Raw genomic sequence first — 12,602 nt, 5'->3', positions numbered from 1 at the left:
CAGGGACGCTAAGTTAGGGGAAAAGGTCGCTGCTTATTTCGTAACTAACGTAATGAAAGGCAAACGCAAACTTGGAATGGGTCTCAAAAAAGACCTAATAAACGAGTTATTCGTGCACCAAAAAAAGGTGGATTTCTTCCACTACTCTTGCCAATATTGGGAGCACTCGCTGGTTTGGGTGGGGAAGTTGCGGGCATCGTAAAAAATGCAAATGATATCAAGGCAAGCCGTGAACAACTTGAAGAACAACGTAGGCACAATATGGCAATGGAACAAAATGAAAAGACGGGCTCCGGGTATTACTTAAAGCCATATAAGGGCTACGGAATGAAGAAAGTAGTAACAAAGAAACGATCAAAGGGAGGTAAGGGTTTTTACCTAAAACCTTTTTTAAAAAACTCCCGGTAAGGTTACCTGACAAAATTATGACCAATGTTGATCTTCTCAAATATGTAAAAAAGCTTGAAATTCCTAATTTTTGTGGAATATATATGCGTGATTCATTGCCGGAAAAAATAAATGAATATGAATCAGCTATTATTAACCTTAACAAACAATCTGGAAAAGGTACACATTGGACCGCTTATACGAAAAATAAAGATTTAATTACGTACTTTGACAGCTATGGTAACTTAGCTCCTCCTATAGAGCTTGTTAAATATTTTCAAAGTAACGGTAGGGTAAACATCAAATATAATTATGAATCAGTACAACCCTTTAACTCTTACCACTGCGGACAGTATTGTCTGAAATTCTTATATAATCAGTACTATTAAAAAGTTTCATTTTATCATCAACCTTTATTGTGAAATGTCGTGTACATTTACGCTAAGCGGTGCATCTTCAATTTTAAGTGCACAATTTAATCCACCCATATATTTAGAGGAAAATTCGGAATATGAAGTAGGATTATCAAATTTTGAAACATTTAATACTATTCCTAATGTAGACAAAACTAATAACATGCTCGTTTGGGGTGCCGAGAATAAATTTAAATATATAATTCCCACAGGAGCTTACAAAATGAACGATCTTATAAAAATAATTAAAAATAAGTTTATTGAAGGTAATGAAACAATAATTCATCTTACTGGAGATCCCATAACTTCACTAATTTCCTTGAAAAGTAACGATTGGATTGATTTTAGTGTAGATAATTCAATAGGATCTTTACTGGGATTTCCAAACATAAAACTTGAACCTAACAAAGAACATACATCTTCAGTTCCAGTTAATATCTTGAAAGTAAACACAATTCTCTTGGATTGCAATATAGCCACTGGTTCCTTTTTAAATTCCGATCCTGTTCATATTATTCACGAGTTCTTTCTGACCGTTCCAAGTGGGTATAAAATAGTTGAACAACCTGTTACTATATTGTATTTTCCCGTTAGTGTTAAAACTATTAACAACATAACTGTCCGAGTTTTGGATCAAACAGGTGAATTGATCAATTTTCGAGGTGAAACAATTACCGTACGTCTACATTTGCGGAAAATTCAATAGCAAATATGGTATTGCATTTTTACAAAACTGCTGCTTTTCCGAAACATTTACAAAACTATAAAAGACGACAACGCAACAAAAAACATTACAGTTCTTCGACAGCGCGGCCCAAACTGCTAATTGTACGCAATCGTAACTTTTTAAAAGCGCTTGGTTTTCACGTTCTTATTTAATAATGGATTTATTAAGTTTTACCGATGAGCCCTTTAGTGATACATCAATCGAAAACTGCCAATTTCATAGTTATCAACCGTACAATTCTGCATCACCCAACTACAATGATGAGGTCCGAATAATAATAACAGATTTTGACGCCCTTACTGCGCCCAGTAATAGCTATATTTACATTGAAGGTCAACTACTGACCGACAAAAATCAAGTCCCAACAAAATTCAAATTTATTAATAACGCTATTGCCTACTTGTTTCGAGAAATCCGATATGAATTAAACGGTGTAAATGTAGATTCCGTACGAAATCTGGGCTTAGTTTCTACTATTAAAAATTATTTGTCATTAAACGATAATACATCTAAGCTTTTAATTAACGTAGGGTGGTGTCCAAATGAAAAAGACCTCATTCTAACCGATGACAAAGGAAATTTTAATTTATTTATTCCGCTCAGACTTTGGTTGGAAATATTTGAAGATTTTACAAAAATTATTATGGAAATGAGACAAGAATTGGTACTGATTCGAGATAAAGATGACATAGACGCAGTATTATCAACAGATGAGACAGAACATCCAAAGATAAAGCTGTTAAAGCTATCATGGCATGTTCCTCACGTTACTCCTTCTATTTCTCAACAGATTATATTAAATAAAATCCTCAATAGTAATAATGAGCTACCCATTAAATTTAGAAGCTGGGAGCTAATCGAATACCCTGCTTTACCAAATTCCACGAGACATACGTGGCCTGTCAAAACATCTACTAAATTAGAAAGCCCGAGGCATGTTATTATTGCATTACAAGACGGAAGAAAAGGAAATTTGTTAAAGGACCTGAGTCAATTTGATCATTGTAACCTGAGAAATATTCTTGTTTTTCTAAATTCTAACAGATATCCGTACAATGATCTGGAGCTAGATTTTGACAGTAACCGCTTTGCTACTTTATATGAAATGTTTGCAAATTTTCAAGAATCTTATTATCATCTAACAAGTAATCAACCATTATTAACTCCACAAGAATTTAAGGAAAAAGCACCCATAGTACATATCGATTGCTCTCGTCAGCCTGAAGTTCTTCAAAGTGGATCTGTTACTCTGAGAATTGATTTTGAAACTACTAAGCCAATAGGTACTAATATCTCAGCGTACTGTCTCATTTTACATGAGAAAGAATTTTATTACAACCCGCTAACAAAGATTGTAAGACAAGTATAATCATTTTTCTCAATTATCGAAAGTCACTAACAGACTTTTAGAGACAAGACAAGTATAAACTTTTTTTTATTTTTCGAAAGTCACCAACAGACATACAGACTTTACAAACAAACATACATACATTTTTCCTTTTTCTTTTCTGATTGAAATTTTTTTAATGAATTCATACACAAATAATAATAAGTTATTCCCAAATTTACGACATCGTCTCTGTTATTTTAATTTTGTTAAATTAGTCTCTTTTAAAGAACGATTGCGTAAGCAGCATCTCCAAAAATTGAAAATTCTTAAACAAGACCTACAAATATATCTCAATTACAAAACAACTATACGTCAGTTACGACAACTTCAAATATGCGAGTAGTCGTTGACGTTCAGGGCTTTACAATAGGTAAGAAAAAGTTTTTTCCTAAGGAATTGGCCATATACGATGGAAAACAAGCAGCCCATTATATTTTTCGACCTCCTTTTGCAAAAAAACTATTAGACTTGAAGGATTTCCGAAAAGCCAATTGGTTATCGAGCAACTACCATTTTTTACAATGGGAAAACGGTTTCACACCAATGTTTCAGTTTTCCAATATTTTACATTTTCACACAAAAAACGCTTCAGTCGTAATGGTTAAAGGAAAAGAAAAAGCTAAATACATTAGGACCTACTTGAAAGATAAAGTATATGAATTGGAAGAAACTCCTAGTCTCCAAATGTCTTTGCCGAAATGTATGGGACATACCAACAATTTATGTATGTGTGCTTTAACTAATGTATATTATTTGTTCGATACGTTTGTTATGCAATAAATTGTTGAAAAAAAAAATTACATGTTTTATTTATTTCCCCACCCTTTCTGTATCATATAAAGGCAAATATTTTTTATAAATTTTATTAGTATTGTTACGATAAATATACTGGCCTAAATTTTATGACTAATTATTCTGTTTTATTGTAGAAATTTCGGTGGAAGTCTAGAACCAAAATTATGGTGAATGAGCCCGGCTAAGCTTCTCGATCTTTCGATGCAAGACACTGCGATCTTTCGATGCTGTTCTCGAATATCAGGATTGCTTATAAAATAACCGAACTTTGATTGAAGAGGGCAGTTAATAAAGAAGACCCGCGGCCGCGATATTTATTGTTACGCTCGCCTAAATAAATTATGTGTATTATTCGCTTAAATAAATTGATATAAATTATTGTGCCTTTTAATGAATTAAGATAAGAACAAGACATTATAAATTAAATAGACATAAATAAATATCATTTCATTGGTGTCAGAAGTGGGATACGTAAAATAAATTGTGAAAATGGCTACGATTTATGAGCTCACAGTGACGAATTTAAGAAGACATCTCGAAGACAGAGAATAAGCTTCTACCGGAAAAAAGGCTGAGTTAGTCCAACGACTAAAGAACGCTTTGCTAGAAGAAGGTCTAGATCCAGAGACTTATATATTTGAAGATGCTGTCATCTCGTCGATTTCGACATTGGAGAACAAAGTTTCTGACGATATTTCGAAAGTTTCTTCTGATGTAGCCAAAGTTTCTGGTGATGTAGCCAAAGTTTCCGGCGACATCGCATCATTGGAGAACAAAGTATCCGGCGACATCGCTTCTGTAGAAAGCAAAGTTTCTAACGAGATTTCTTCTCTGGAAAGCAAAGTTTCTGCTAACATCTCTAAAGTCACTTCAGAGATATCTGCTCTTGACGATAGAGTGTCTTCGTTAAAACACCAAGTTGCTGCCGATATGTTGGCCTTCGAAGAAAAGATATGGAAAGAGATGGAAAGGAAGATGGAGGAAACAGGGACAGCAGAGAGAGGTAACAATCCGATTACAGTGGAGATAAAAGAAGACGAGACGAAATGTAAGTTGGAGACCCAACTTAAAGTCCCAACTTTCGACGGAAAATCATCATGGAACAACTACATGAAACAGTTCGAATCAGCCGCAAGAGCGAATGGATGGTCTGAAAAAGAAAAGGCTGTAAACCTGACTATCGCTCTTCGAGGAGATGCCTTAGATGTGCTTCAGACCATAGCCGTAGAGGAGACCGATGATTTCGAACAACTGAAGTAGAGGTTAAATATGCGATATGGCCACGAACATTTGGAGCATGTATATCAGTCGCAGCTTAAAAATCGTAGACAGAAGAAAGATGAGGCTCTTCAAGAATATGAGGTAGATATTGCCAGATTAGTACGATATGCTTATCCAACAGCTCCCGAAGACATGATGGAAAAATTGGGCGTTCAAACGTTTATTGATGGTTTTCGTGATCATGAAATGCAGAGAACACTACGATTAGCTCGTCACAAGACGCTGGTTGATGTCTTATCCGCCGCCCTCGAATACGAGTCAGCTACGCAGGCCTCTGGCGGGTACAGTAAAGTTAGGACTGTAAAAGAGGAAGGAGATGAAGATAAACTTGACCAGCTCGTTAATATGATGAAAAGCATGACATATAAGAAAACGAAGACCATAAAATCAAGAAACTCACCATCAGGAAAACCAGAACGAGTCGGCTTTAGGGGAGCAGCTTCGACCCGGAACTTTTCCAAAGACCCTCTTATACTAATAGCTTCTTTGAAATGTCGTGAAGATAGTGTATATGTAGATGGAGACATAAATGGTAAAAAGCATACGTTGTTGGTGGATACCGGGGCAACCAGAACCATTATACGCCCGACAGTTATAAACAGCCGAAAGAAACTGTTACCAACGAGGTTGCGACTTCGGACCGCTACAGGTGAAAATGCCAACATTCATGGAGAAATCCAGGTACAATTGGGAATTGGAGCAGAAAAGTTTGTCCATACTGTTATAGTTGCTGACATCGAAGAGGATGTTATATTAGGAATGGACGTAATAAATATGCATGGCTTCAAATTGGATTTTAAGAATAAGGTAATCAAAGTTGGCAACGAGGAAGTATTTCTCCATCCACATAATGACAACACTGTGCAAGCAGCCATTAAAGAAGATACAGTCGTGCCTGCGAGAAGTGAAACGATCATTGGAACCATTGGAGCCTTGGAACCACGACGATGAGGTTGGCCGTGGAATCATAATTGGAAAGGAATTGGTGACTTTGGCTAAGGAAATTCCTGTGAGGCTTATCAATGTCAATGACTACCCAGTGACCATAAAGAAAGAGACAAAAGTAGGAACTTGTGTACCTGTGACATCCATAATGCGTCAGGCGACAACATCTGATAATTCCAACGACAAATTCGACCAAATGGTTGCAGTTGCAGGACAGTCTCTAAATCAGATGGAGAAAAGGAAATTAAGGGAATTTCTTTGGCAGTATCGTGATATTTTCGTACCGAAAGGAGGAAAGACGGGAAGAACTACCGTTGTTAAGCATAAAATTGATACTGGTAATGCTAAGCCAATTCGTCAAACAGCTCGACGATTACCACAGGCGAAAAGAGAGGAAGCTGAAACGATTGTTCGGGCAATGAAGAAAGACGGGGTGATAGAACCTTCTACGAGCCCATGGGTCTCTCCGGTGGTCCTGGTTAAGAAGAAAGACGGAACGACGAGGTTCTGTGTGGATTACCGTTTGCTGAACAACGTTACCAAGAAAGATAGTTATCCTCTGCCTCGGATCGATGACACATTGGACACATTGGCTGGAAGTAAATTGTTTTCTACTTTGGATTTAAAATCTGGATACTGGCAGGTAGAAATGGACCCAGTAGATAAAGAAAAGACAGCCTTCACCACAGGATCTGGATTGTGGCAATTCAACGTTATGCCATTTGGACTCTGTAATGCTCCTGCGACATTTGAGAGGCTTATGGAAAATGTGTTGAGAGGGTTATCTTGGAAAACATGCCTGGTTTATTTAGATGACATAATCGTCTTGGGGGAGAGATTCGAAGATCATTTGAGGAATTTAGAAAACGTTTTTAATCGACTTAAAGCTGCCCAATTGATGCTAAACCCCAAGAAATGCCAGCTATTTCAAGGTAAAGTCAATTATCTGGGTCATATAGTCAGTAAAGAAGGAGTGGCCGTGGATAAGGGAAAAATCGATTCCATTAAGGAATGGCCAAAACCAACTGACAAACACCAAGTGAGAAGTTTTCTTGGACTATGTACATACTACCGAAGGTTTATCAAGAAGTTTGCAGATATCGCCAAGCCATTAACGCGACTTACAGAGGAAGCAAGAGAATACCGCTGGGATATAGACTGCCAAAATGCCTTTGAAACGTTGAAAAAGCATTTAATAACAGCACCAATTTTAGGGTATCCACTGCCAGAAGGAGAGTTCATCTTAGATACGGATGCAAGTAATGTGGGAATTGGAGGAGTGCTGTCTCAGATTCAAGGAGGACAGGAACGAGTTCTCGGATATTTTAGTAAAGTTCTTTCAAAACCTGAACGGAATTATTGCGTCACGAGAAGAGAACTTCTGGCAGTAGTGAAATCAGTAGAGCACTTCTATCAATACCTCTATGGCAGAAAGTTTCTAATCCGAACCGACCATGCCGCCCTTAAGTGGTTGATGCAGTTTAAGAATCCAGAGGGTCAGATAGCCAGGTGGATCGAACGACTCCAAGAATACGATTTTAAGATTGAGCACCGGGCCGGAGTTAGCCATAGAAACGCTGATTCTCTTTCCAGAAGGCCATGCCCAGCAGAGTGTTCCCACTGCAACAAAACAGAATCCAAGGAAGCAGCAGTGCTAAGAACGACGATTGTCAACGACGACTGGACGCCTACTAAGATAAGGGAAGAACAAGAGAGAGATACAGTTATACAGAAAATCCGAAAATGGAAAGAGGAAAACCGTCGACCACCTTGGCAGGAAATATCAAACCTATGCTCAGTAGTTAAGACGTATTGGGCCCAGTGGGACTCATTTATCATCGAAGATGGCTTGCTCAAACGAGTCCTGGAAAATGATGACGGTTCAGAGAAGAGAAAACAGTTGGTGATCCCAAAGAGCAGAATAGCCGAAGTACTTCGTCAGTTACACGACAGTCCATCGGGAGGGCATTTTGGTGTAAGGAAAACCCTTCAGCGAATTCGGGAACGGTTTTATTGGATGAACAGTTCCGACGATGTAAAAGACTGGTGTAAGAAATGTACTATTTGTGCCACGAGTAACGGGCCTTACCGAAAAAGGAGAGCTCCTATGAGACAATATAATGTTGGAAGCCCGTTTGAAAGAATAGCTTTGGACATCGCTGGGCCATTTCCAGAAAGTGAATATGGAGGCAAGTACATGCTGGTAGTAATGGATTACTTTACTAAGTGGGTCGAGATTTACGCACTTCCCGACCAGAAGGCCGCCACCGTTGCAGATAAGTTGATCCAAGAATATATCAGCCGATTTGGAGTGCCTTTGGAGATCCATAGTGACCAAGGCAGGAACTTCGAAAGTGATCTATTCCAAGGAATATGTGATAGACTAGGCATGAAGAAAACAAGAACTACCGCGTATCATCCGCAATCGGATGGTATGGTAGAACGAATGAATAGGACAGTTGGCAAGTATTTGACAAAGATGGTGTCCGATCATCAGCGAGACTGGGACCAATACCTTCCGTTCTTCACAATGGCCTACAGATCTGCTGTTAACGAATCAACAGGCCAGACACCAGCCAAAGTCCTATTCGGACGCGAAATGCGACTACCTTGTGATCTCGAGTTTGGATGTAAACCTGGAGAAGATGTAGCAGGTGAAGATTATGTGATCGAATTACGAAGAAGAATGGACGATGTACATGAGTTGGTCCGTTCCTACCTTCAGATCGCTAGCGACAGAATGAAGAAACGGTACGATACACAAGCCGAAAAGGGTTGCTTTAAGAAGAACGACAAAGTATGGCTGTATAATCCCAAGAAGCGAAAAGGTTGTTCTCCCAAATTGCAGCAGTTTTGGGAAGGTCCATACCTCATTATGGAGAAGATCAACGATGTCATCTACCGAATAAGCAAGATTCCGAGGGGAAAGCCGATGATAGTACACCATAACCGGCTGGCGTCTTTCGAAGGTGACCACGACGTAGATGAAGAAGTGGAGGTAAACCAAGTCCAAGACGTGTCTGACCTCACGTTTGAGGAATTCATGGGTGCCTATGGAGGTACCGGTAAAGCAAGACATGGTGTTACCACTGAAGAAAAGCAAGATCTACTCGCGCTCCCCGATGACTACTCGCTGGCCCTTACCATCCCGGCCAGTATCAAAGACGCACCAGGGTTGGCATCCGTCTTTCGAAGGAAGTTTGGTCGAGTTGCAGAACTCCAATGCCAAGTGCCAGCTCCCGGTAAAACCTTGAAACTCCAAGATGCATCACGTTACCTTTTCTACCTGGTAACAAAAGACACTGCCCGTGACCAACCTACCTACCGAGATGTATGGGAAGCCTTACTTCAATTGAGAGAGCACGTACTAGAGTCCGACGTGCAAAAGTTAGCCATGCCAAAGTTGGAGTGCCGCCAATTAGATTGGAGGGTTATCCGAAATATGGTGGAGGAGATCTTCAAAGACACCGAAGTCCAGGTGTTAGTCTGTTGCAATCCGCTAAGTACCTTGTGCGGAGAGAAAACCGTCCCTTGTCATTTTTATACAACTGGAAGTTGTAAAAGAGGGTCCAGTTGCCGATACCAGCATACAGTTCCGGTTCCAGTCCCGACAAGGTTCCAGGAGGAACCATCTTTTAAGAGGGGGGCAATGTTACGATAAATATACTGGCCTAAATTTTATGACTAATTATTCTGTTTTATTGTAGAAATTTCGGTGGAAGTCTAGAACCAAAATTATGGTGAATGAGCCCGGCTAAGCTTCTCGATCTTTCGATGCAAGACACTGCGATCTTTCGATGCTGTTCTCGAATATCAGGATTGCTTATAAAATAACCGAACTTTGATTGAAGAGGGCAGTTAATAAAGAAGACCCGCGGCCGCGATATTTATTGTTACGCTCGCCTAAATAAATTATGTGTATTATTCGTTTAAATAAATTGATATAAATTATTGTGCCTTTTAATGAATTAAGATAAGAACAAGACATTATAAATTAAATAGACATAAATAAATATCATTTCAGTATTCACGATGTGTGATAAAGAAAGAGGTTACGATATAGCTGGCTTTTATCACAATGATTTTAACACAACTAGTTTAACTAATTTCTATTATAGATTATCGACGTTTAAAAACTGGAAAGGACTGATATCGGCCATTGAGTTGGCTGCATATAGCTTTTATTTTTTACAACCACAAGATATTGTAAAATGTTTTCATTGTAATGTAGAAATTTATAGATGGATGTCAAATGATGACATTTATAAGGAACATATAAAATTCAGTCCTAATTGTACGTTTGCATCGAATATACACAATCTTTTCCATAAAAACAACAGAACGGAAACTAGTGACAACAAAATAAATCAAAAACGTGGTGAAAAAAACAATAAAAATAACAAAACGGAAACTAGTGACAGCAAAACAATCGAGAAACGTGAAAAAAATAAAATGGACTATAAGTGCATTTTTCTAAATGTATTAATCATTTTGATCCATTCAAGCATAATTTTTACACTCAACTCTCTATATAAATAGAAGAAAATAGATAATTTTTTAGTGATATGGAAAATGTTGGATGTACAATATATACTTTTAACTGCAGTCATAAACAATACGCTATTTCTTTCGCACCCGTTTAATACTCAAGAAGTCTGGATCTGTTTTGACCATGGAAATCATTATGAAACCTGCTCTAACTGGACAAAAATGACTGTATACGTTCCAAATATTTCACTAACTCTGAACGCAACAATACCACAAGATAGCATAAACTTTAAACTTGGATTTTTAAAGCAACATGGAAAAATAGTTGAGACTTTGTAAACTAAAATCATAAATTGCGAATCTGGGACAAATCAGCAGTGTACTAGTTTGATCTTGTATTATATCGCAGTTTGCCTAACAATAATGATTGCAGAAATTATATTTAATTTATGGAGGAGAATGCGGGAAAAGTCACAACAATTGGAAATAAAACAAGGTCGATGTGCGAAAAAAATTAGAAAAAGTTAAATCTCAAGTAGAGCTGTAGCAGTATTCATTTTGGCAATATTTGTTTATTTATTTTATATAAAATGTATATTTTATTAAAATTAAATAGAACATTATGTTTTTTATTTATTTCGGACTAAAAATACTATTTTTTCTTTTATTTCTTTGTTTTAGAAATAAGACAGTAATTTGCAACGAAACATGAGAACATAAAACAGTAATAAAATACCTACAAATTTCTAAATGTAAATTTTGTTTATCAGTGTAAATTATAGTAATTACATAATATATAAAAAATGATTTTACTTACCAGATTAGTTGTTCTTTTCTATTGTGGTTTAAAGACAAAATAAAATGATTTTTTTTATTTCTGCACCCATTTATATACAGTTAAGGATGTTAATATGAATGTGATTTGCATAGGAATGACTTAGAATTATTATACAATATAATTAAATATTTAAAAATTTATCTACATAATGTTTTTGTATATTATGCAGATTATAATGTCATCTTTTTCAACATTTGTTTATGGACTTGTTTCCCCAATAAACAAGTCAATTCATAATGACTTTCTTTGTTAATACTCTTAAAGGTTAATATACTTAATAATAATTTATTCAAAAAATTATTGATCTAATCAAATAATGCAAATATTTATTTTTGCAATATTTAATGAATAATTAATGGACTTGTTTCTCTCCGGTTTTAAGTAAAAATTCTTAATAACATTTTTGTTAAAGCAGATACGTATTTGTATATTTAGTAAATATTTAATCACAACTAAATTATATTATTGGGTTTGTTTATTACCAGGTAAATTCTTAACAATAATTTATACAAAATTATTAGTTTGGACATTTTAAAGCAAATATGTACTTGTATAGTAAATATTTAATCACAACTAAATATTATTATTAGTAGTAGTATATACAACAGCCTACTTTTGATCAATAAAACACTTCTTTTCGTGCCTAAATTGTATGATTCTAAGAAAACTAGTATACTGATAAACATACATACATTTTAAAACAATAAAAATAATTAGAATTATATTTCTTTTCTATTTTTACATACACACACACACACACACATATATACATACATGCATACTCATACATACATGCATACACATACATACATACACACACATACATACATACATCCAGAACGGTCGGATATATCATTCGTGATTCAAAACTCAACATAATTTTCATTCATGACGTCCAACTGCATCACATTATACTCCAAAATCCACATAATATTCAGAAATTTGGTCCAAACCTACTGCCAACCCCCAGAATAACAGCCACAGGACCTTTTAGATACCCAAGAACTACTAATACTCCCCTATATAACAATCATGATCCACAGTCCCCCCATTAAAGCCAAACATTATGATTTCATAGCCCCCCATCAACTTCCCAATGCTGATCCACAAACCCCCTTCAGACTACACAATCAAGGATTTTTTGCCTGTACCACGCTATTTCGCTGTATTCTTGATTGCACCCGCCCCCTTAGCTATCTACTTAAAGCAATAGCGGCTTTCGCTAAAAGATTTTATCTTTTACACATCTCGCATAGCACAAAGGATACAGAAAACGATTATATCATATCGTTTTCGTTCACGGCCGTCAAAGCAGGTGGCGCCTTTGTAAGCTAACTA

The 12,602-nt window shown here is 36.6% G+C and overlaps 1 protein-coding gene across 1 annotated transcript; it reads left to right on the top strand.

Moving 5' to 3' along the window:
* Nucleotides 1–1,681: 1,681 nt before the first annotated feature.
* Nucleotides 1,682–2,896, top strand: LOC140442271 (uncharacterized). The gene has a single exon (XM_072533346.1). The coding sequence runs from the start codon at nt 1,682–1,684 to the stop codon at nt 2,894–2,896; it is 1,215 nt and encodes a 404-aa protein (XP_072389447.1).
* The last annotated feature ends 9,706 nt before the right edge of the window (nt 2,897–12,602 follow it).

This window comes from Diabrotica undecimpunctata, chromosome 5 (assembly GCF_040954645.1).
Source record: "Diabrotica undecimpunctata isolate CICGRU chromosome 5, icDiaUnde3, whole genome shotgun sequence".
Taxonomy (NCBI): Eukaryota; Metazoa; Arthropoda; class Insecta; order Coleoptera; family Chrysomelidae; genus Diabrotica; species Diabrotica undecimpunctata.
Note: the sequence above shows the minus strand (reverse complement) of the source record. Positions and strands in the feature narration are given on the sequence as shown.